At 55.8% G+C, this 24485-nt stretch overlaps 9 protein-coding genes across 9 annotated transcripts; 7 read left to right on the forward strand and 2 right to left on the reverse strand.

Moving 5' to 3' along the window:
• Window positions 1–79: 79 nt before the first annotated feature.
• On the reverse strand, window positions 80–2673 carry KRP23_8274 (Long-chain-fatty-acid--AMP ligase FadD32; the record flags this gene model as incomplete). The annotated part of the gene is made up of 4 exons (XM_067893694.1): window positions 80–2150; window positions 2224–2294; window positions 2392–2448; window positions 2617–2673. The coding sequence occupies 4 exons, from the start codon at window positions 2671–2673 to the stop codon at window positions 80–82; spliced, it is 2256 nt and encodes a 751-aa protein (XP_067743199.1).
• Window positions 2674–2828: 155 nt separating this feature from the next.
• On the forward strand, window positions 2829–4683 carry KRP23_8275 (uncharacterized protein; the record flags this gene model as incomplete). Its single annotated transcript, XM_067893695.1, has 3 exons — window positions 2829–3105; window positions 3172–3666; window positions 3728–4683. The coding sequence occupies 3 exons, from the start codon at window positions 2829–2831 to the stop codon at window positions 4681–4683; spliced, it is 1728 nt and encodes a 575-aa protein (XP_067743200.1).
• Window positions 4684–4860: 177 nt separating this feature from the next.
• On the forward strand, window positions 4861–5259 carry KRP23_8276 (uncharacterized protein; the record flags this gene model as incomplete). The annotated part of the gene is made up of 1 exon (XM_067893696.1): window positions 4861–5259. One exon carries the CDS (start codon window positions 4861–4863, stop codon window positions 5257–5259), a length of 399 nt encoding a protein of 132 aa, XP_067743201.1.
• A 307-nt stretch (window positions 5260–5566) lies between these two features.
• On the forward strand, window positions 5567–5989 carry KRP23_8277 (uncharacterized protein; the record flags this gene model as incomplete). Its single annotated transcript, XM_067893697.1, has 1 exon — window positions 5567–5989. The coding sequence occupies one exon, from the start codon at window positions 5567–5569 to the stop codon at window positions 5987–5989; it is 423 nt and encodes a 140-aa protein (XP_067743202.1).
• A 1318-nt stretch (window positions 5990–7307) lies between these two features.
• KRP23_8278 (uncharacterized protein) lies at window positions 7308–8249 on the forward strand (the record flags this gene model as incomplete). The annotated part of the gene is made up of 1 exon (XM_067893698.1): window positions 7308–8249. The coding sequence occupies one exon, from the start codon at window positions 7308–7310 to the stop codon at window positions 8247–8249; it is 942 nt and encodes a 313-aa protein (XP_067743203.1).
• A 636-nt stretch (window positions 8250–8885) lies between these two features.
• KRP23_8279 (uncharacterized protein) lies at window positions 8886–9785 on the forward strand (the record flags this gene model as incomplete). The annotated part of the gene is made up of 1 exon (XM_067893699.1): window positions 8886–9785. The coding sequence occupies one exon, from the start codon at window positions 8886–8888 to the stop codon at window positions 9783–9785; it is 900 nt and encodes a 299-aa protein (XP_067743204.1).
• A 1734-nt stretch (window positions 9786–11519) lies between these two features.
• Window positions 11520–12725, forward strand: KRP23_8280 (uncharacterized protein; the record flags this gene model as incomplete). The annotated part of the gene is made up of 1 exon (XM_067893701.1): window positions 11520–12725. One exon carries the CDS (start codon window positions 11520–11522, stop codon window positions 12723–12725), a length of 1206 nt encoding a protein of 401 aa, XP_067743205.1.
• A 163-nt stretch (window positions 12726–12888) lies between these two features.
• Window positions 12889–24262, reverse strand: KRP23_8281 (uncharacterized protein; the record flags this gene model as incomplete). The annotated part of the gene is made up of 2 exons (XM_067893702.1): window positions 12889–21521; window positions 21592–24262. The coding sequence occupies 2 exons, from the start codon at window positions 24260–24262 to the stop codon at window positions 12889–12891; spliced, it is 11304 nt and encodes a 3767-aa protein (XP_067743206.1).
• Window positions 13636–14100, forward strand: KRP23_8282 (uncharacterized protein; the record flags this gene model as incomplete). The annotated part of the gene is made up of 1 exon (XM_067895885.1): window positions 13636–14100. One exon carries the CDS (start codon window positions 13636–13638, stop codon window positions 14098–14100), a length of 465 nt encoding a protein of 154 aa, XP_067743207.1.
• Window positions 24263–24485: the final 223 nt, after the last annotated feature.

The following is a 24485-nucleotide window of genomic DNA, read 5'->3' on the forward strand; positions in this document are numbered from 1 at the left end:
TACCTGTTGCAGTCTGACTAAGCGGCATGTTATCAAGTGGAAGGGGTAGTTTCGGGTGAGATACCCGTCTTCGTCATTCCTAGCACGCAATGCAGCCGCAGAAGAGCTTTTGCTTCGGAGCACCGGCAGCGCTGGATCCTGTCCGGCTAGCGGATGCACCGCCGCACAGCCCAGCGTGCAAACTGGCCAGTGTGGTCGACTCGCCGTACAGCAGTTCCTCCTGGACGTGCACCTGGTACTTCTGCGCAATCACGCCTTGCAGCTGTGTCAACGCCATCGAGTCCAGACCCAGCTCCTGCAGAGGTGCGTTGATGTTGACTTGCGCAGGCTCGACACCGAGAGTACGCGCGAGTTCGTTGACCAAGAACGCGTGCACCTGCTCAGGTGGCACGCCAGTGATCACCGACGGCAAATTGGACTTTGCGGCGCCTCCGTCCGTGGGAGCAACACGAGGACCATTGACGGTTCTGTCCATCGTCTCGCCTGCCACAGCTTCGTCGCCCCCATCGTCCTCCACGGGGATATCGGCGATCATATCCTCATTGCGGTAGAGCTCCTCCAACTTGTTGTCTTCGAGAGCTTTTCTGCATCGCGATCGCGAGATCTTGCCGCTTGTGGTTTTCGGGATCGAGCGTGGGGCCAGCAGTACCACGAGAGTCACCTTGACACCGTGTTCACGAGCGATTGCGCTGCGGATCTTCCCACAAAGGCTCGCTTTACTGGTCATCCCAGGGTCACGCAGCTCCGCCACGATCGCCAGCTTTTCGTCCCCGTCGTCGCCACCGTACGAGAACGCCGCGCAGCACCCTGGTCGTAGTTCTTCGTGAGTCTCGGCAGTCGCCTCCAGGTCCTGTGGGTAATGGTTGCGTCCGCGAATGATGACCAAGTCCTTGATGCGGCCGCAGATAAAGAGCTCTTGGTTGTATATCACGCCCAAATCGCCCGTCTTCAGAAAGGTCTTCCCTTCGGTATCACCTACCACCTGAGCCTGGAAAGCCTCGGCCGACAACTCGCGCATTTCGTCGCCGTAGTAGCCCTGCGCCTTCGATGAGCTAGAAATCCAGACCTCACCGGTCTCACCTTCAGGCTTCTCCGCTCCTGTTTCCGCGTCAACTATGCGAACATCAATGCCGTAGTCTTTGTGGGAAGGCACACCGCAGCCGATCATTTCCTTCACCAGTCCTGCTGCGCTTGCCTTCTCAAGAACGCGGAAGATACGGTCGCGTTCCAAAGCTTGCTTATCCACCCACAGTCGCTGCTGGCCGCCGCCACAGACGTACACAGTGTGCTCTGCAAGACCGTAAGTGGGCTTCACAACTCCATCAGGTAGTCCGAAGGGCGAGAACGCACGATAGAAGTTGTCGATGGCCTCCCCTTGAATGGGCTCAGCACCATTGATCATATGCCGCACGCTTGAGAGATCAACGTGCTCTCCACTAGCCAACCCAGCCGTAAGTCGGTCGGACTTCCTCGCAAGCAGCGAGTAGGCAAAGTTGGGTGCCTGCAGGTGCGTAGCACGATGCTTAGACACGAGGCGCAGCCAGAGGCACGGATCTCGGATGAAGCTGAAGGGCGACAGGTACACGCCTGTCCCTCCATTGAAGATCGTACCAAGGTATGCACCGATGAGCCCCATGTCGTGGTACTGTGGCAGCCACGACACCACAACCGTGTCTCGTCCGGCGTGAAGAGCAGAGCTGATAGTGCGCAGGTTGTGGTTCAGATTGCCATGCGAGAGCACCACTCCTTTCGGCGCCGACGTAGACCCCGAAGTGTACTGCAAAAACGCCGTGCTATCAGCCGAAGGCGACTGAGTAAGCCAGTCGACCCCCTTGGCGTCTACCAAATCGTCTGTAACGACCCAGGACAAATGCTCCGGCCATTGAGCCGCGCCCGAGAACGTGAACTTGTCCTTGATAGCCGAAATCTTCTTGACGTTGTAGTACATCGCGCACGTCAGCGCCGTCTTGGCCTGGCAGTTCTGCACCACTGACACGAACATGCTGATGTCCTTCTTCATCTTACGCGGGTCCGGCGGGTACACAGGCACCGCAACCACCCCTGCTTTTAAGCAGGCCAGGAAGGACACTATAAAGTCCAGTCCTGGCGGGTACACGAGCAGCACGCGGTCTCCCTGCTTCAACCCGAGTCTAAAGAGTCAAAAAGAGCCAAAATTGATCAAGACCTGCTCCATTTCGACCAAAGCAGCATTTTCCAGCGAACCCTTTTATATTGTGCTGCTGCGTTGTGGCGATGAGAATTCCTGCGAGATTCTGCACGCGCTTGTTGAGCTCCTGAAAGTGTCCAAAGTGCAAAATATCAGTTAGAAGATGGTTATCGCGGTCGTTACTCGTTTGTAAGGAGCCCCCGAGCGCGAGAAGAGCTGTATACCGCGCAAGTGAGCGAGGCTGTCACGACTCCCTTGTCGTCGGCGAACGACAGCATCGTCTACAACAGCAAACAACGAGAAAACACAAATACCACCATATCAGCAACATACAATCTACTTTAAACACGATTTCTGCGGCTCCGAGTGAGCGTTGGGCGTCGCAATTTCACACACATGTGCTTGTGTGTCTTGGCTACTTGTATATCCACAGAAGAGCGAGAACGGACCTTGGTGGGCGTCTCGGCCGCCCATTTCCCCACGCGCTCAAGCAGCTCCGACGACATATTGCTTGTACCGAAATGGGCCAATAGGAACAAAGAAGCCAGCGTATCGGCTTTGTGAGCTAGTATCATGTTTACAAGGGTTTAACGCTTCAACGTAACAACCAATCAGCAACGCCCGCGTCCCTTGGGCGGCATTATTGATCTATTTGCCAACGATGCGAGCTGACCCCGTAGTCTCCCAGCGCCTGCAGCAGGCTGCCGAGCAGCTACAGGTTGCCATCCGCAGCGCCAGGAACAGGCGGAAGTCGGGGGACGATGTTGCGTCTGGTGGGGGGAAAGCATGGCGACTGGCGCCAACAGTCCTGCTGACACCGGAACGTGGGGAGGTTGAGGCCATCAGCGATGACGAAGAAACGATCGATTGGGAGCAGCACAGTTCAGAAGAGGATGTGGCGTCCAATGGGACGTCGCTCGCGTCGGGTCCACAGTCGCGTACGAAGATACGAACGATTTGAGGGAGGGAGTGAGTGGGGACTGACGTTGTGTTTGTGAGTGTAGCGGAGAAGAAGGAGGAGGTGAGAGCTGGTGAGGCAGTGGGCGGTGATCAGGTGGCTGTGGACTCAGTGGAGAAGGAGATGCGCAAAGCGCTGGACTGGATGCAGCGAGATGTGGAGAAGCAGGCGCGCGAGAATCGGGCGGTTCGAGAGACGCTCGTCCGAACGATCCACGATATCACAGACATTATCGCGGACTTTGTGTCGCCAGAAGCTGCGGAGTTGTTGGTACGCACGGCGGAAGCGGCTACAGGGGGGTCTCTGGAGAGAGATAATAATGCAGCCGTGTTTCAGCTGGCGCCGGGCAAGGTCGAAGAACTTGTAATTCAATGGGAAGACACACTGATTTCGTGTCGAGAGCAGAATATCATCGAGAAGCAGGAACTTGTGGATGGATTTACACATTTTGAAGAGGACTGCATCGCGCGAATGAAAGCTGGGGAGGCTTCGCATAGATCAGAGCTAGAGCGACTGGCCCATGAGGCCAACATGCAACAGAGTAAGTTTGCTTTCGGGCTCAGAAGGACATCGCGCTAATTTTCTTGGTGATGTGCAAATAGTGGTTGATGAAGACTACGCCAGCAGTCTTTCACGAAATCTTGGGAGCGCACAGAGCTTGATCGAATCACTGCAGAGGCAGGTAACAACCCTGTCATCTCAATTGCAAGTAGTTACGGCAGCAAGCGTCCGCCCGGAGTCCTGCAGCGCAGCAACAGAGACAGATGGAGCTGGCTACCACGACGAAACCCTTCAGCGCCAGGTCCTAGATCTAGCGGCTCGAGCAAAATCAGCAGAGCTCTACGCTTTGCGTTGCGAGGCAGCGCTGGCAGATCAAACACAACGCACTCACGAAACGGAGACTCGGTTGAATATGCTGCTGGAGGAGTGCGAAGCCCAGCACAACCAACGAGATACGTTTCGTACAAATGTAGTACACTGCGAGACTGTGCAGATCCACCGACAGAAACTAGAACTGCTCGAGAGTCGTATGCAGGACGTTTTGCAGCAAGTCGCGTGCGACCATGAGCAGTTCGAGTACGACCAAGCCAAATGGGAGCTCGAGAAGCGCCACCACCGGGAAAAGTACGACGAGGTTCTGGACGCGAGCGTGAAGGTGCTCAAGGTGCTGATTATCCGCGAAAAGCTGATGAAGAAACACGAGCGAGTGCAAAAGCGGCGGAGTGAGGAATGCCACGAGAAGCAGCAAGAGCTCGTGTGCCACGCTGCAACGTTGCAGGGCATGACAAACGAGCTGCTGCAACAGAGCGCGATGGTGCTTCTAGTGCTGCAACAACTGGCAGTACTGAAGGCAAACACCGGCCGGTCAGAAAGCGCAGGTAGCTGGACTTTGCCGGCTAAGCCCCTGCAAATGAAGACCATGATCAAACGTCTGAAAAAGATTGAGATTGCACTAGGTCGGCGTGACTGGGTGTCGGTCGAGACTTTGACAGCGAAAGTCAGTCCCTATCCAGCGGGTGAGCTCCCTTCAATGCGGAGTTTCGATAACCAACAATAAACTTCACTACTTACACGCCATTGCTTAGACATGTACCTGGGTGTGGCGATGTAGCTGGGTGAAGCAAGCTGGTGGCGAGGAACTCGCGGTGGAAAAAAGCAGGAAAAGCCTTTCCCTAGAAGGCGTGGCAGTTTCTCTTCATTCCTCGATTTCAAACCGTCCACAGACTCCAGAACAATGCAAGTGACCCAGACTACTGTGGCGTTGCTCGAGCTACTGTTGGTGGCGCTCCCAGCAATCGCCGCCAGTGATAAGAGCTGCACGCTAGCCTGCCAGCCAGGACAAACCTGCGTGCTTCAAACGGTGACCTGCGTCCGCGCCCCGTGCCCCCCAATTCAAACGTGCGTCGCCAGCTCCGAGAGCTCGTCAAGCGGTTCCGAGTGCGCGATGAAGTGCGGCGAGTTCCAGGAGTGCCGGATTTACGACGCCGATGGCAGTGAGTACTGCGCTGACGTGTGCGCTGAGGGTCGGTGCCCCGAGGGGACCACCTGCGAGCTCCAAGAGGTGCAGTGCATCAGGGCCCCATGCCCGCCCGTGGCGGAGTGCACCAGCACATCCAGCACGCACTGCAGCTAAAAGAAACCAACCTTGAGGTGGAAAATAATACACGTTGAAGTCGTTGAGCTTTTGAGAACCACATGTACCTGACTCAGCGGTTTTCAGAGCGGTACTACAGCAACGGTAAAGGCTCGCATGTCTTACCCGACTGCTGGTTGCGTTCGCATATGCGAGCGCCTTGTCGGCGCTGGACCGTTTTGCTGTTCGTGCGTGACCAACGGGTGCGCACCTGCAAGCCTCCAGCCTGCGGCATGGGGACAACCACTTCTCAATCCGCCTCCTCTCAGCAACGTGATCCCCCGACGTGATTCCCCAGACTATTGAAATGCGCATTGTTGTGGCTCTTACCGTGTTGCTGGTGGCGCTTGCGTCGGGCACGACTGATGGAGCACAGGATGCTGCAGTGTGCAACCTCGCGTGCGTCAAGGGCAAGACGTGCAAGCTGCAGCAAGTCCAATGCATCACTACGCCCTGCAACCCCGTTCCGACCTGCGTGCCCGTGGAGACCGAGCCTCCTGAGCCAGTGTGCACCAAGAAATGCTCCAAGGACGAGAAGTGCATGATCAACTCGGCGGACAACTCCCAGTACTGCCTCACCCCGTGCGCCACTGTTCGCTGCTCCTCGGGCTACACCTGCCAGGTCGAGCAAGTGCAGTGCATCCGAGCCCCGTGCCCACCCGTTGCAGTCTGCAAGCCCGTCAAGACCCCATGCCCCCAGCGCGTGCTGCGAACGACAAGCAACATGTAGCGAGGATCGATAGTTCTCGTTCTACTCATTTTCACAGCTACGACCGTAATATGACGTACATTTTACTCTTTTCCCGCTTGTAGCAGGACACACATCATTCCTAGGCTTTGGCTGCGGTCGCGTGCAGCGCAACGGACCGTAGTCGGCAGACTGCAACACCTTCGTCAGGGTGATTAGTCTTGACGGAGTTTACGGCGCTGCCGTCGTGGCTTTGCATGTCGGCGTCGTCGCGTTGAAGAAGCGTCATTGCCTGGCAATGATTGCCATGCCTCCTTTACTGAGGAGAGGCAAGTGTGGCTGTGCATGGAGGCAGGCAAGTGCAGCCTCATGACTTACATTGGCATTGGGCTCGTTCGTGGCGTCAAATGTCGTATCGATGAAGCCACCCGCAGCAAAAGCATTACTACCGGGCTCACCGAGCAAGAGAGAGAAGTGCTTGAAGGGCTATCTGCGACGCTTGCCCGCAATTGCACTCCAGAATGTGAGCGAATGCAATCGCTGGTTGTCGGAAGATCCAATCATTGCAAAGGCGTTGTGGGTATGGCACGCGAATTCGTGGTTCCCAAACGTCTTCTGCCTGCAAAGGTTTCCTTCGCCATCGCGTTACGTGGTCAGCATTACTGTACAGCACACACGTTGGTATGTGAAGTACATGTACGACGCACGAAGCGGAATTCGATCGTCGCAGGCCGGTACCAAGAGATCAACGCGTCCCGGGGGATTACAGGAGTTGAAGGCGCCACGCTCGCTTCTCCGTCCCCATCCGATGCAAGTTGAAATCCACTCACCCACACATGATGTACGACACTTCAAGGCTTGCAGCGCGACGCTCGCCATCCCCGACCAGTGTATCCTACCGTCTGCAAAAGTGAGGCAGTGAGGTGAGGCTTTCGTGCCCAGCTTGAGCTGAGCCCATCGATCGTCGCCTCGTCCTGGTATCCTCGCCGATTTGTTTACGGACGGCAAATCCGACTCGAGTGCAAGCACCTCCAAGTCTCTCGCTTCGGTGCCTTCATTAGCCGAAGGTCTGGCTCTGGCGAACTCGTGTGCACTCAGATGGAGATCGGAAGCCGGCAAAGAAATGGCAGGAGCGCGGCGTTGGCGAATGAGCTCGACGCTGGAGCGTGGCAAATCCGGACCCCACAGCGTGTTGACATGCCCAGCCTGTGGCTCGGAACTGTCCCCACCTTTCCCAGCGCCGGCAGCGCCACCGCCCGAACGACTTGGTTGGCCATTTTACAATCGGCTCGCAGCGACGCACCTCCGCCTTTCAGCTCTCGTTCACAGCACCATGGTTCTCTCATCGGCAATTTTCGGCATGGCGGCGCTCGCGTCTTCCTACCTCGTGGGCTCCGCCGCCGCGGCGGACGAGCCGCTGCCTTGGGACGGCCGCGGATACGACCTGACCGTCGACACGCTGACGGACAAGTACCTGACGCACATCCTCACCATGCGCAACAACGGCACGGACGGCAAGGCGTCCGACTACGTGAGCGTCACCAAGGATGGACGCTCGCCTGCCTTCAACGGCGACACGGGCGTGATCGACGTTTCGGTGGACGCCACGGCCATCTTCAAGACGCAGACCAACTTCCGTCGCTCGGAGCTCGTGCAGAACATCGCCGCCAACACCAAGGGCACGACCTTCTTCCGCACCAGCGTCATGAAGGAGGAGGCCTTCCTCAACCCGTACGCGTGGCAGATGATCTTCCCGGAGTCGCACATCTTCGAGATCCGCGTGGACGCCACGGCCAGCCCCGCCAAGATCATCTACCTCAACAACGGCACGTGGGACGCCAAGTGGGAGACCGAGTTCGTGCCCGGCACGTGGTACAACTTCGGCATCGGTGTGGCCGCCGCCTCGTCGGGCAACGGCTCCGTGCTCGAGTTCTACACGAGCGAGGGCGACAAGGACCTCGCGCTCGAGGCCACGCACGAAGTGGTGACGGAGTTCCCCTCCACGTACGAGTTCCACTACGGTCTCCTGACCCTGTCGGACGACGGCAGCGAGCCCAAGATGAACGCCAAGCCGGACACCGTCTCGTACAACGGCGTTTCCGTGGAGGCTGACGTGGTGACGGCCGCGACCTCCTCCGTTACTGGCGCTGTCTCCACCGCCGGCTCGGTCGCTTCAGAAGCTTCGTCTTCGTCTTCTTCTTCGACGGAGACCACCGAGGCCCCGGTCACCCAGGCGGAGACCCCCTCGACCGCGACCAAGCAGGGCATCGTCAAGAGCTCGGACGGCTGCGCCCGTAAGTAAGTGCGTATGTAGCGCTGTTCATCTTGATTTCGCTGGGATGATGTACAAGGCTGGCCCTTGTTGAAATAAATGTCTTCTGTTCGATTGCGTTTTGATGTTCGTTCACCTTGTTATCCATTTCTGCGCTTGCTGATCTTGCGCTGTTCGCCGGAAAGGTAGAGTGAAAGGTTGGCGGTCTGTGGACGCCGGCCACCGACAGACGCTTTCAAGCTTCGTCGCTGGTAGAGGAAGTTGTGGATTACTTTTTTATTTTGTAGCTTCTGCTTTTTGCGAGTTGGCCAGATTTCCTTGGTACCTTCTTACATCGGCCTTGAAATCCAGGACAGTGCCCTCACTGCAGCCCCAATAAAGAACTCGCCACTGCAACCCGACTACCTAGAGAAGTGGTCACGTACTTGCTGTTGACATCGCAGACTGCTGAGCGTTGCGGTTGATTGCGATCCAATTGAGTGAGTGCCGATCACATTCCGACTCTCCATCTGCCCCCCACGTACTAAAGAAATGTAAAACCAATCACTGATGACGAAGGAGCGTACGTGAGCGTAGGACATTGTACTTCGAAGCACGCTGTATTCATCAGCAGCTAAGGTCGCAGCTCCCATTCTGCAATTTGCTTCCTTCCGCGCAAGACTTACCATGCAGATTTTCTCCGCCATTCTCGGGCTTGCGGCACTCGTGTCACCGTCGCTCGTAGCTGCTGCCACCCCAGGCTCCAACGCTTTGCCTTGGGACGGTCGCGCGTTCAACTTGACAGTCGACACGCTGACCAACAAGTACCAGATCCCCTACTTCATCCAACGCAATGGCGGCAGCAGCGGCAATCCAGCCGACTACATCACCATGCAGTACCAGGCCCGCCCCGAAGGCTACAACGACGATGATGGCGCGCTGGCGATCGGCGTGGACGGCAACGCCATCTTCAATACCAACACCAACACACGTCGGTCGGACTTATTCCAGCGCATCGAGGTCAATACCGACGGCACAACGTTCTACCGTGCCAGTCTGATGAAGGCAGAGGCGTTTCTAAACGCCCACGACTGGCACCTGGTCTTCATCGGCTCAGGTATCTTCGACATCGGTGTCGACGCGTCTGCAAACCCGCCCATGATGTACTATCGAAACAATGGCACGACTGTCGCGAAGTGGTCGACCGAATTCGTGCCCGGCACCTGGTACAATTTCGGCGTCGGTGTGGAGAAGTCGGCGGATGGTGCCAGCACAGTGGTGGAGTTTTACACTAGCACAGGTCAGGACGAGCTAACGTTCAACGTCAAGAGTGACTTGCAAGGATCAATTCTCACCCTGGACGACTTCCACATTGGCCTGCTGACGAGTACTAGTGGCCCCGACCCGGTGATGAATGCGAAGCAGGATGTGGTGTTGTTCAACGGCATTTCGGCGGAGGCGACTGCGATCAACGCTGGTGCCCCGACTCCGGCTCCCTCGGAGGGCGGTATCAGTGTTGTTGCTGGCAGTAGTTCGGCGAGCACCGCGGGCGAAGCTCGGTCGTTCACTTTTAACGACCGTCAGTAAGAGAGGCATGCTGGTTGCGCCAATGTACTGCTGTACTACTTCGAAGTAGTACCGTAAAGCAAGCCAATTCAACTCATTTTGTCGTTGTTGTGGTGACCACGTGAACGCTTACCGCTTTCTGTGTAAAATGTCGTCGACAATGCCATTCACGCTATGCTATCTTTCCCGCTGGACGTTGCAGCAATGCCCTTTTGTCAACTTCTGTTGGCGGACTCGCTAAATCTCGGCGCCAGCATCTTGGGCAAAGCTGAAGATAGCGAGGGGTACGCTTTCAGTTCTCTGGTTCTATGCCTCTCTACTTGTACTCATTAACTTAGCACTTGACATACTCACTAACTTATCTCGACGATCTCAACTTTTCATCTGTACAAGGATTTTCTCGCACCAGTTGGGCGTTGACCGAGTCCTTGCTTGAATACCAAAACGCGATGGAAGTTTTTTTTTGGCAGCACGGGTTGAGGAGAAGTGTGCCATGGAAATGCCAATAGAGCTCATAACGTTAGCGGTTTACTGTGCGTATCCATACTGTTGGTGTACATTTACTGATCGACCATCGACAAGGAATACATAATACGGTCCGGTCCTCATTCATTTCCAGGACATTGGATACAAGCTACGGCAAGCCTCACACGTTGAAATTTCCGCACTCATGGGAATAATCGACAAGCTGCTTGGTAATATCTTGTTTACGATGCCTACCGGTATGTCTGAGAAGATTGCCCAGGCTTGAAGAAAGACGACGACGTTTTGAAGTTTCGCTCTCAGCTGCTTAACTCTGAAGCTTCAACGCATTTCCACCTTTACCCAAATGCGCCCTGCTTGTCGAGTCGACGTCCATCGCCAGGTGTGGACGCTGGTACAGCTTGACCGTCGACACTAGCACCAACAAGTACACCTGACATCGTTTCTTTAAAGAAGGCGAGGACAGTAACCCCGCGTCTCCTCCACCCAGTACCAAACGCGCCCTCAAGGTTACAACGGCGAAGATGACAATGCGCCCATCGGCGTGGACGGTAATGCCATCTACAGTACAGCGCCAAGACCGCGCTGCTCGGAGACGTTGAGGGCGGCGCTGACAGGGCCCGTTCTTCCAAGCAACGTGACGATTTCCAAATCAGTGCGAGCTGGCACTCAACGTTACGAATGTGACCTGTCCGGGTGTCTCCTGATGCTGGCCGCTTTTCCAAACTGGCAAGTATCTTCCTAGCGCCTCACTTTGTGTTGCTCAACGACGTCCTGGCGTGCACATGGAGGACACGACCTCAACAGCGAGTTATTTGCCCAAATGCACGCTTCCATTCCGAACGCGAGCACGTGCTCCATGGCGTCGCTGGAGGGCTTGCCGATCTTGAGTTTTGGACTTCGGTGACGACTGCATTGCTGTCCCAAGCAGCCACCCGCCTCAATTAAAGGGAGTACATGTATAGCTGGCATCACCGAAGGGCTCGTTCCCAGCGATGGAAGCCGAATGCATCGAATCGTTGCGAATTGCATCACCTGGTCGGCTTTGCTCGCGAGTTGCTGTCGCTGGTTTTCAAAACTGATCGCCATTTACCCTGCTAGCGGCTAAAACATCTTGATCTCAGTATATCGCCTCCCACCAGCTGCTGGCCAGGAACAGCAGTGCAAGTACTTTACCTGTGCCGGTCTCACCTGGTCCAGGTGCCGATCCTGGTTATTGCCATTGCAGCTTTTACCCAAGCGCGCCTCAATCTCTTCCAGTCTCCAGCAACAATGGCCCGCATCAGCTCTATCCTCGCGCCCGGCGTGGCGCTCCTGGCCGCGTTGCTGTCGTCCGGAGTCAGCGCCGCAGACGACCAGGCGCTGCCCTGGGACGGCCGCTTCCAGGCCCTGACGGTGGCCACACTCACGGACGAGTACCTAACGCACATCCTGACCAACCGCCAGAACGGCACTGTGAGCCCCAACCAGTGGGCGACCATCACCAAGGCCGGTCGCTCGCCCGCCTTCAACGACGACACGGGCGTCGCCACGCTCGCCGTGGACTCGGAGGCCATTTTCGGCGGCCAGACCAACTTCCGCCGGTCGGAGCTCGTGCAGGACGTGGCGGGCAACACGGCGGGCACCACCTTCTTCCGCGTGAGCCTCATGAAGGAGGAGGCGTACGTGAACCTGTACTCGTGGCAGGTCGTCTTTCCAGAGTCGCACCTGTTCGAGATCCGCATCGACGCGTCCGTGGACCCCGTGCAGCTCGTGTGGTACACGGGCGGCAGCACCGAGACCCGCTGGTCCACCGACTTCCAGATCGAGACGTGGTACAACTTTGGCATCGCCGTGTCTTCGGGCGAGTTGGCTCTGTACTTCAGCGAGGGCGACGAAGCTCTCGCGCTCACCAAGACGGAGACCTACACCAGCGCCGTCCCGACCGACTATGAGTTCCACTTCGGTCAGCTCACGCTGTCCGACGACGGCAGCGCAGTTGCCATGGTGGCCGGCAAGCAGGACGTGTTGTCCTTCAACGGCGTGTCGGTCGAGGACAGTATCCCCAGCGACCTCGGCTCCACTGCCTCCAGCTCAAGTACGACGACGACGAGCAGCTCGAGCGAGTCCGCCACGACCACCGACGCTCCGACAACCACGACCACTGACGCTCCGGCCACCGACGCTCCGACAACCACGACCACCGACGCTCCGGCCACCGATGCGCCGACAACCACGACCACTGACGCTCCGGCAACCACGACGGCCACTCCTACTGCTACGACCGCGGCTGCCTCGTCGGAGACTTCTGCTGGAAGCGACACGGGTAGCGAAGCTGTCGATGAGACCACCGAAGCTCCTGCCGCCTCGACCACCGGATCTACGGAGGCGACGTCCACATCCTCTACGGGTGCGAGCTCGGAGAGCGACACTACCGAGACCTCCACGGACGCACCGACGACCAGCACTTCTGGTTGCAAGGTCCGTCGCCGTCACTAAAACCTTCAAAGACAAACACCCAAGCAACGAAGCAGACGGCAACTGTGGCGTGTGTGGACGTTTATGTAGTGCGTGATTTGCGTGGGCCGTTGCCTGCTTCCCAACAGTAAATAAACTTGCTTCTCTAGAGCTTCATAACGTGCCGAGTTCCTAGCGTCGAGCGTTACCGTGCTAACAGCACAACGTCGTTGAGATAAACAACCTCTTGGCCGGCTCCAGTGGGATCGTATCCCCATATATCGCCTCGGATCCAGAGTCTCGTCGCGCCACCAAGCACAGCTTTGAACGCTGCAGCAGTTATCGAAGCCCCGTCCGGCTCCGTGATCCATCCAAAATCTTCGCGCAACACCACCGAGTAGTACGTCCAGCGCGAGGCTGAGGGCAGATCGAAGGAGCCCAGCGCGACGGACATTTGAGTCGCTATCCCATCAGCGTTTTTGCCGAAGATGGCCACTTGGCCGCGCCGAGGACGCGGGGATCCGTTGAAACTTGGCGCGAGCAAACGGAACTGCAAACGACCCCCGTACGCAGCTGCCAACTTGGTGGTGAATGCGGCAGGCGCCGAGAAGTGCCAGACGTTGGCGAATACTGGGCCACAAGGGAAGGTGGCGTCGAGTCGGGGCACCTCGCCACGAAGTAGACACCTGTCGACACCAGTGCTAGAAGTGTTCGGCTCTGGAGTCGACGCCAACTGCAGCGAGGAGAGGTTCTGGCTGCTGCAGTGCAGTACACCGAGATTCTTCTGCTCTTGGCCCTGCATCGACAGATCGTTCACTACTCGGCCCTGCCGTAGCAAGAAAGACGTGGCGAAGTTCCACCCGAGCACTAACCCGTTGCTGGCAACCCGAAGTGGCCACGCGAGCTCTCCGAGGAGCTCTGAGCGCGCAAGAACTCGTGACCAAACGTGAACATGCTGGACTTGGCCCTTGAACCCGCTGCCTGTGACCACGTTACACCTCACGTCTTCCGTGACTTCCGTGAGGAGGGAACTGGTGCCAGTGCTGGCTGTAGCAGCTTCCACCGCAACCGTACACGGAGCCTTCGACGTACTGGAGAGCACCAAGTGGCCAACCACCAAGAAACCGGTGGCCTGAAGGGCCTTCCCCTCTCGATACGGGCCTCCGTCGAACACCAGCATGCCGTTGTCGAAAACGCGCACTCGGCCATCCGCAGAAGTCCACGTGACTGCAAGAAAGTGCCACGCATTATCGCTCACGTTCACGAATGTGGACAGCCCGCTGACATCGCTCTCCGCGTCGATGAAGAGCTGGAGATTGGAAGGATTGCAAAGTGCCAATGGTACGGCTGGTGCTGTCGCGGCGTACGAGTAGAGGCAAGCAGCAGGATCCGTCTGCGTCGTCTTCACCCACAGTGACACCGTCAAAGCTTCCGAAGGGAAGGCGCTAATCGCGTTCATGCTGGCCACATAGTCGTCTCCGTCGAGAGCCAACACATTGTAAGCCGCCTCAAGTCCGAGTGCGGAGGTGAGTCCACCACCAAGCTCACAAGAATACGAGCAGACTCCAGTGGGGGCTGCAAGGTCGCACTTCTGGTTGTATTCAGCCTCACCGAGCACATCGTCAACCGCAAACAAGCCATTCCCATCGACGCGTAGCGGACTCGCTCCGTTGCCAACGACCTGCCAGCCGTGCTGAAGATGCTGCTGGTCGGTCAGGTCCGCCGAGTTGGTCGTAAAACTCGAGTTCGCCAGTGATACACCTTCGTCGTAGTCATAGATGCGAACGACAGTCTCTTTGGTGGAGCCTAGCGTCGCTCCAGCCGTCTGGGGGTTCAGCAGAGCAAGCGACAGAGTCTTGAAATGGACTCCTTTGACGTTGTCGTCCAGTATGTCGAGCTCGACGGTCTGCAGCGCCTGACCGATCTTGAAAGTCAGGTACAGCAGCTTTAAACTGCCATCGAACGTTGCTGGCGGCGGGAAAGCGTAGTTGTCCCCGTAGATCGCCGAGGTCCCTGTCGTTTGAACTTGCACCTTGATAGACAGGGCCGAGGCAGTGCCTTGAAGTCTGACGATTGGGATCGTAAGCTTGGACGATTTCTCCGTGACGCTGTAGATGCTTCTCACGAACGAAAAGAGTCCGTTCGACTGGTACCCGAGAGCTTGAATTGCCACGGGTGAGGCGGCTGGCAGTGGCGGCGTTGCCAATGTGACACTAAGCGCTGTCGCTGCGTTCTTTACGACGACTGTGTTGGTGCTGAGTAGCTTGCTCCTTGTGTCTGTGAGCTGAGTGTGTAGGTCTTGCACTGCCTCACTAACCGAAGGGTCAGCAGGATTGGCAGAGGCTAACAGTTGAAAGTTCACCACGACTGAGCCTGCCACCAACCCCGTGATCTGGATCCGCGATGGATCAATACCCAGCGACGTCGCCAGCGTTGCCACGAAGGACGCCTTGAAGTCCCTTTCAGCGTTCGAGCCAGCCGGAATCTCGCCAATGTCTTTGTCGAGTGTCAGCGATATCGTCGCGATCTCTCGGCTGGCAGTGAATTGGTCGCTGGCCGCCGCGACGGCTTCCTCGTCGTAGCTCGTCAAGATGGCACCAGTCGAGCTCTGTTCGCTACTTGCAGTGGTCTTGACCGAGCTCTGGATCGGGATGTTGGCGTACAATTTGAACGCATGGCCAAGAAAGCGGTAGCACAGCGCCATCGCGGTACTTTCCTCTACGAACGTGAAGGTGGCCCGAGAGTTCACGACGTCTCGGATTTTACTGCCCCCGACCGCAGGTAAACTGCTGCAGTGTTCATCTGTGGACGCCGCCGACGCATCGACCCACTTGGCCGCGTCGAAATCTTGCATGCCGATACCATCAAACTCGAATTTCAGCACAGCCCCCGAGCTCGTTGGGTCTTGCGAGATCAGCAGCACCTGGACGATGTTTAGCACCGTGCACAGCACGTCTCCAAACATGAGGTAGCTCGGCGTGGTGCCGAAGCGATAGCACAACTTCCAGGTTGAAAAGCTGTCCGTCGCTGTCATCCCGCTCGCGCTGCTTGGCGCCACGTATTTCGCGTTGAACGAAGCCCCTCCGGCGCGCGGTATGATTGACTGGGACTTTGCCACGCTTGCTACAGACGTTTGCATGACCCCCGCGTACTGCGCAACAGCGTCGGGGGAGCACTCGACGACATCCGACGGAACCCACGCGATCTGGTCGGTGCCCTGCGTAATTCCAAATGTTCCAGAGACAGCAATCGCTGCCGTTTGGTCCGCGATGATCGACACCGTCTGCGGAGACCAAATCTCCGCTTTAACTACCGCGAGGGTCACCGTTTTGAAGACGTCGAATGGCTGACGATCGAAACTGTAGCAGAAGTACAGAAGAGTGTAGCTGTCTTTGAAGAAAACGTTTCCTTTCGACCCAGACACTTGAGTGCGTCCGAGCATTGTACTGCAATCTGTGGAGCTCGTTGTCCAGCCCATCTCGTCCGTGTCAGAGATGCGAAAGCCCGTAATTTGAGCTGTTGTCGTCGCACTCAGTAGCACAACGGAACGGTCCAAGTTGGTGATGCCGTACGTGGTTAGCGTAAACCCACGAAGGTACGTGAACGGCTCGTCCTGGAACTGGTAGCACAAATGGTACACGTCGCTGGTGGAGGCCGGGTACGCTGAAATAATCCCTGAAAACATTAACTTTGACCCGACAGTCATAACTGACGTCCCGGAAGCAGCGTTGGCACCTCCTTTCCCGCAATCGGAGCTGGACGTCACGCTTTGGGTGACAATCTTAACAGTATCGCCCTGCTGGATGCCTGACCCCACCGGGTTCCATTCCTTGCGATGCCCAATTGTAGCTACTCCCCCCAAGCCCTCAATGTCTTGGAAAGTGTAGTCCAGTAGTGCTGTGATTTCTTTCACTGTCACAGCTACAGAAGGATACAGTCGATAGGGCTCATCGTCGAACTTGTAGCAGAGCGCCCATGTGCCTCCCTCCGAGCCAAATTCAAAGGGGAGCCACACAGTAAGATCCGCGTTCACCTGGAGCCGCCCGTTATTTTGACCTTGGGCCGGTAGATCCACACAATCCGCATCTCCGCTATGAGTAGCAGCAAGGACAAACTTTAATGCATCCTTTACGCTCATCCCGATTCCGTCGATGGTCATTTGCTTCGGTTCGTCCACCACCATCACATTATCCTGACCGCCCCCAGTTTTATCCGTTCGAAGCAAGCCCCAGATCGCCTTCACGTCGATATGGAAGTGTTCGTAGTATGCGAATGGCTCCGCTCCAAAACGATAGCAAAGAACGCGGTCCAGCCCGGCCGAGCTCTTGTCCGAGCTCACTTGAAAGCTTCCCGTGGTGGTGCTATCCCCAATCTCATACAGGTACATGGCCATCTCATCGTAGTCATCAAACTCCTTGATGATATTCAGGAGAGAGACGCCAGGTACGGAACAATCTTGGCTGTCACTAGACACAAACTTTGCGAAATCTCCCGTTGCCACTCCGTCTCCGTCGAACAAAAAGGTCTTGATAGCGCCAGCAACGGCAACGCTGGGACTCGAAACAAGTGCACGCATATTCGTCACACTCTTCACATTCAGATAAAGGTCAGGAAACAACTTGAACGGTTCCTGGCCGAAGCCGTAGCACAGGTACACGCGCTTACCAGAGCTCAGCGATGCCATAGCGACCCCGAAGGTGTCCGTGCTGGTGAGATACGAGAGATAATCGTTGTCCGTGTTCAGTGGGTTTGCAATGAGTACACTTAATTTTGAACAAGGGGTACCTGAGTCGAGCACCGCCGTCCAGCCCACGCGGTCGCCCTCCGCAAGGTTCGTCCCCAAGAGGGTGAGCACCTTTCGGGACCCAACCACTGCGACATCTGTGGCCCCTGTGAGCGTTGCCTTGCCTCGAATTGTCCCGATGCCTATAGAAATGTCGGGATACAGCACGAAATTTTCCTCACCAAATTTGTAGCACAGTGCCGGATTGAAGTCGCTCTGGGTGCTCGCAAAGGTGAAAAGCCCCGCATTATTGCTATCCAGCGTGATAGTGTCCACAAATTCCAGTGTAGTCGGCTGCGTTAACGACGCCAGACTGCTCTCGCAGTCTTCTTCGCCTCGTAGTATCCATCGCACTTTGTCACCTCCACTCAGGCCGTACCCAAGGAATGTAAGTGGCTCAGGAACGTCAACCACCGCCAACTTAGGAGACCCCAAGGTCCCAGTGTACTTCGTGATCATCTTAACCGTTAAACGAATCTCAGGATACAGCTGATACGGCTCAAGTCCAAACTGATAGCATGGCACCACCGTCATTCCTGCAGCAGAGGCTTCAAAGTTGACCCCAGTAACGAGGTCACTAGAGATAAACAACGTGCTTCGTACTTGCTCGTCCACAAAGTGCGTCAGTTGTAACGTAGGGTCATTGTTGCTGTCGGTGCAGGAAGACACGCTCCCTTTCTCGACAAAGTACAGTCGGTCGTTCGAAGATACGCCATCACCAAAGAAGATGAATGTTTTCGGAGCGTTCACCACTACGACCGTGTCGCTTCCTGTGGATGTAGCCTCAATCGAGCGGAGGTGGTTCACCTCCACCTTCACCAATGGGTAGACCTTGAAAGGCTCGCTGCCGAACTTGTAGCAAAGACAATAGGTCTTCCCACTGCTTTCTACAGAAAACGCATACGACGTCGCAGCGCCCACCCCCACAATGCGCGTGTAGTCGTCTTCAGGTGCGTTCAAAGTCCCCGAGTTCGGGGCAGATAGCTTTGCTAGTGTCGACGTGTCGAGGCAGTCAGGCGGAGTCGAGACATACGCCGCGCTTTCCACCACATCCAGATCAATCCAACGCACTTGGTCGCCAGCCACAATCCCGTTGCCACCAAAAATCCAGGTTTTCACAAAATCTACCACTGCTATGTTGGAAGAGCCCACGGCAGCAGTGACGGACTTTACTTCTTTGACAGCGATACTGAGCGCCGGGTACAGTTTGAATGGGTTCTCTCCGAACTTGTAGCAAATAGCGAATGGCTGTCCATCAGGTGAGGACTGCGTGAACTTCAGGGTGACGTCTTGACTCGCACTGAGGAACTTTACACCAATGCCACCAACGTCGGATTGGCCCGTAGTTGACACCCCACAGTTTGCGTCGCTCGTAGTGCTTGCATCTACGAACTTAATCACGTCGCCTTGAGCCAAAGCAGACCCGTCGAAGGCAAACGTTTTGGCAGCACCAACAACCGCCACGAGATGGTCGCCAGAGTTTGTGACCCCCGTCACAGCGCACAGGATGGCGCCTGTCGTAATGCTGTTGCTTTCGTCGATCTTCCCTCCGTCCGTGGCAATCGTCCAAGACGAGGCTGTCCCTTCAGGCATCACCGTAGGCGGGTTGTATACCCCCACGAACAAAATGTCTAGGTCGGTGGCCTCGTTCAGACTGTCCTGCAAACGGATGCTGATCTGGTTCTGGCTGCACGAAGCCTGACCCAGAACTGACGGTCGAACAAAAGTTGCCGTGCACGTAGACGCCATAACCCACTCGGATGGGAGCTCAACCTTGATGTACCCACCGGCGTCAATCTGCCCTGTTGTTCGCAGAGCAAGATTGGCAGACGTCTTAAGGCCAGCAACCGGTCCAGGGCTGAAAAACAGCGTTTTCCACGTTAACGGGCCCGTCAACGCTCCTTCGGTGACTGCATTAAGTCGAATCGATCCCGTGTTGACATCACCTCCGAGGTGACTGTGAATAAGCAACGGTTCTGTCCGATCAAGGCGCACCGACTGAGGCGATAGGATGTCAGTCAAGACAATGGTAACGTCCGTGACATAGTCAACCCCCACAGGAGTCTGCATGCAGAGAGTTCTGCTGTCGAATGTCAGTTTTAGTAAAGAGGGTTGGCCACTCCCGGCCAGTGTCATCGAAGCGGAAGTCGACGCCATGAGCGTCCAGACATCGCCTGTGATACAAAACTTCGCATCTGGCTCCAGCTTTCCTCCAGTGGTGAACGTGAGGGTCTGAGTAGACAGGACGCCTGGGGTAGATTTGGTCGATGTCCAGGATCCTTCTGTTGGCAATGCCTCGCTTACTACCGGGTTCACGACGATATCCTTGGATTCATCAACGACCCCCAAGTCAGCCAGCATCGTTGTGACTGTGCACACACTTGCAGCTGAACTTGAAAACGGATTGATCATGTCTTTCACAAGCAGCTCCACAGAGGCACCTTCAACAAGGTCGCCACTTGTAACAAGTTGCAGCTTGTACGTCGAAGCAAACCACGTTGCCGATTGAACAGTTACTCCAGTGGCGGGTAGTGAAAACGATACTGAGACCGACGTACTGTCCACCATTCGCCACCCACCTGTGGGTAGTGTAGCGAGGATAATACTGCCACTTGGTAGCGCGCCGCTCAAGGTAAAGCGTAGAAGTTGATCGCTTTTCACGCTTGCACTTGCCGATGTGACAGCAGTCCACGTCTTCGCCCCAACCAATGCTCCCCGCGAAATAGTCATTACTGAGACCGTGTCGGGTCCATCAATGATACTATCATCTGCGGCTCTAGTCGTGAGATAAGCGTTGTTGATTCCGGTCTCTTTGGGCGGATTTGTGACGTCTTCAATGGTCAGCGTCACACCAGTATATGCTGGAATCGACGTAGTTCCGGTCAATGTCACGGTCATCATTCGTGTAGGCTCATTCCACACCACCGACCCGACTGCACCAAGTGCTGGCGCAATGAATGTAGCAACCGTCGTCGCTGCCATTGACCATTGGGAATCTGGGAGCGTAAACTCAAATTTCCCTCCTGGATCCATTCTCCCAGTGATGAAAAAGTCGACAGTCTGGACGCTGGTAACTCCTGGTACGGCATTTGCTGCAGTCCAAACGCGACTGCCTAGTATAAATCCTGCCGTGATAGCGTCCAGCTGAAGCACACTGGGCCCGTCAATTTCAATGCCAAGAGGATCCAACGTCGTTAACGAGGCTGGTAATCTCGACGCTGTCCGAACAGACATTGGCGTGTCAAGCTTCAGAATCTTCACTTGGACGCCAGTTGTGTAAGCTGGGATCGAATCGCCTGAAGTCACAACCTCGAGAGTGTTCGACGCTTTGTCCCATATAGACGTAGCTACAACAACCGTACTGGGATTCTTGAACACGACAGAGGGCGTATTTCCAACGGAGTCTGCGTAAAAGTCGGATGCTGGCAGCGTCAAGACAATTTTGCCACCCACTGGGATCATACCATTCGTTTTGAAAGTAACAAGCACGTTCGACGTGATGCCTGGATTAGGCGTCTCCGTTGCCCACGTGCAAGGAAGGCCCGTAACAGCAGTGAGGGCGCTCAACGACAACGTATTCGATTTGTCCAGTTGCAGCCCCTCGGCATTCCAACTCTCCATCGTTCCCGCAGTCGATGAAGCGCGAATCGACTGTGGCATTTCCAAAGCCGTCACTTGTAGAGCAACAGCAGCACCATGCGCAACTGTGATTGGACTTGTGAACGAAACCAGGATTGCTGTGTCCGAACTCTTCCACGAGGCCGTAGCACTAATCCCCGCCGGAGTTGCAACCACAACTGATAAAATCGGCACCGCCGCATCGTAGTCACCTGCAGGAAGATAAATATTTAAATGACTCCCCTCTGCAAGCCCCGCGGACGCAGTGAAAGAAACATCAACTCGCGAAACGATTCCAGGATGCGCCAACTGTGGCGTGAGCACAGCATTCGTGATTAAGCCCGGTACAATTTGTACACCTCCGCAGTCTGCGTTTTCAATAGGAAACTCTCTCGCGTCGGTCGTGGACAACGTGAATGATCCGGTAGTCGATGTACCTACGCGAAGTAAAACGACAGGCGAGAAGGTTTATTATGGTTAGCACACCCGTAACACCACAAACCATACCTGGGTTTTGGAGAAACTTGACTTGAATACTATGCTGGCCAGCAGCGTACAACGACAAGGCCTTGAATTTGATCCCTTGGCCGTTAATCGTCCCATCCCACACGCCTGGCAACGTCGGATCTACGAGCGTAATGCTTCCGGACAGAATATAGTCGCTTGGCACAGTCAGAACGAAATATCCACCCACAGGTATAGCGGCTTTCATCTCAAAGGAGACATCATAAATTGACTCCACGCCAGCAATGTTGCTATCCACTTGAACGGAAACGCCGGCTAACGTTGTGCTTTTGATTGTTGCTGCAGCGATCGGGTCTGACTGCTGGAAAACGTTTGACGAGCTGTCCATCGTCGCAATCACGAATGTATCCGTCGTTTTGGCGCCTGGATTCGTCACACCGTCCAGTTTGAACGATACCACGGCGCTTTTCGCGACTGCATTGCTGGTGATTGTGATGATCACTTCGGACCCGGACATCGTGACGGTGCCTTCAATATTAGAGGTATCTGACAGCGCCGTGGATGCGACCTGGAAGTCATCTGGGAACGCCACCTTGACGAAACTACCCACGGGCAGTCCGACAGCATTAGCGAACGAGACAGCTGCCTTGCCCACCACTCCTGCGTCCAAACTATCTAATTTCACGGCTGCACCCACCAGCGTCGTCTTGTCAATTGTCACCCCACTAATCGCGGTGGCCTGCTCAAACACCTTCGACGAGCTGTCTGTTGTCGCCACAGCAAATGTGCCAGTCGTTGTTGCGCCTGGATTCGTCAATCCGTCCAACTTGAACGATACACTGGCGCCTATCGCCACTGCAGTATTGGAGATCGTCACCGTCACGACGGAGCCTGATGTGTTGATAACGCTGCTGCTGTCGATGCTTGAGGTGGCTGAGATCGTGGTTGCTGCCACCGAGAAGTCTCTCGGGAACGTTATCTTCACCAAGCTGCCTACGGGCAGACCTACAGAGCTTGTGAATGTCACTGTTGCCGTGTCTACCACGCCCGCTTCCAAGGTGTCTGGTATCACGGTCGCGTCAGCCAGTGCTGTGCTCTTAATCGTTACTGCGGCGATCAGGCCCGATTGTTGAAATAGTAGCAAGGAGCTGTCCATCGTCTCCACGGCAAATGTGCCTGTTGTCTTGGCGCCTGGATTCGTTACACCATCCAGTTTGAGCGACACAACAGCGTTTGCCACAACTGCAGTACTGGCGATTGTGATAGTTACGACGGAGCCGGTCACCTGCACAGCGCTGCTGCCATCAATGTTGGAGACGTCCGACAGTGCTGTAGATGCAATCTGGAAGTCACTCGGAAAGGTTACCTTGACCAAACTGCCCACGGGCAGTTCGACGGCGCTCGTGAATGAAACAGTAGCTGTGCCTACCACGCCTCCATTCAAACAATCAATCTTCACAACGGCGGGCGACAGCGGCGGACTCACTATTGCCACGCCGTCGATCGGATCCGATTCTTCATACAAAAACAACCACGTGTCCATCGTCGCCACCATGAATGTACCCGTCGTCCTAGCACTTGGATTCGTGACGCCGTCCAACTTGAACGCCACGACAGTGCCTGCAACCACTGCAGAGGTGACAACCTCAACAATCACATCGGAACCAGACACAGTGACGGTGCCATCAATATTGGAGGCATCTGACAATGCCGTGGATGCAACGTGGAAGTCACTCGGAAACGTGATCTTGACCAAGCTGCCAACGGGTAGTCCGACGGCACTCCTGAACGTCACAGTAGCCTTGCCCACCACACCCGCGCTCAGGCTTACAGGAACCACATCAGCCCCAGCCAGTGTTGTTGACGATATCGGTATACCAGCAATCACATCCGACTGCTGAAAGAGTTTCAACGAGCTGTCCATCGTCGCCACCATGAATGCACCCGTCGTCCTAGCACTTGGATTCGTGACGCCGTCCAACTTGAACGCCACGACAGTGCCTGCAACCACTGCAGAGGTGACAACCTCAACAATCACATCGGAACCAGACACAGTGACGGTGCCATCAATATTGGAGGCATCTGACAATGCCGTGGATGCAACGTGGAAGTCACTCGGAAACGTGATCTTGACCAAGCTGCCAACGGGTAGTCCGATGGCACTCCTGAACGTCACAGTAGCCTTGCCCACCACACCCGCGTCCGGGCTCACAGGTGCTACATCAGCGTCTCCCAGCGTTGTTGACGAAATTGCAACACCGGGTACAGCACTGTCTGTTTCCAGAAGGATATTGCTGTCGTCGTAAGTGGAGATTGTAAAATCGCCTGTCGTCTGAGCTCCCACGTTCCTGACATTTGCAATTGTAAAACTGAAGGCAGCATCCGCTGAGATCGTGGCACCCTCTACCAGCACCGATATCTGCGCCGTTGACACAGCTGCAACCGATAGCGTCGTCGAGCTCCCTGCCGTCTGCACTGCTACAGTCGTGTCGCTTGGGATCTGGAAGCCTGTGGGAAAATCTACCAGTACCGAGTTGCCCACTTGAACACCCACTGAGACTGTGAACGAAACCGTGACGTCGCTAACGGCGCCTGCATTCAACGACGCGGGAGACACGCTCGCGCCCGTGATGGCTGCATAGATACCCGCGGGAAGACATGCCAGGACCAGAGACAGCAAGGGCAAGACTGTCCGCACTGGGAAGCGCTGCATATCCAATTGGGGACTGACCTATCTGAAAGGTCATGAGTTGGTCTCATCAATCGACGTGAACGAAGATCTCATCGAGGCATTTAGCGCACCAGGCAGGCAACCAGCTACGGAACACGAATTGAATACTTCCAAGTGTACGTGCTATTAATAATTTGACTGCCACAGAAAGTGAGCATCGCGAGCGTACGAAAACCTGGTCGACGGCGGGAAGCGCTTTGAATTT

This window comes from Phytophthora ramorum (genome assembly GCF_020800215.1).
Source record: "Phytophthora ramorum isolate Pr-102 chromosome Unknown Phyram_PR-102_s0007, whole genome shotgun sequence".
In the NCBI taxonomy this organism is placed as follows: domain Eukaryota; phylum Oomycota; class Peronosporomycetes; order Peronosporales; family Peronosporaceae; genus Phytophthora; species Phytophthora ramorum.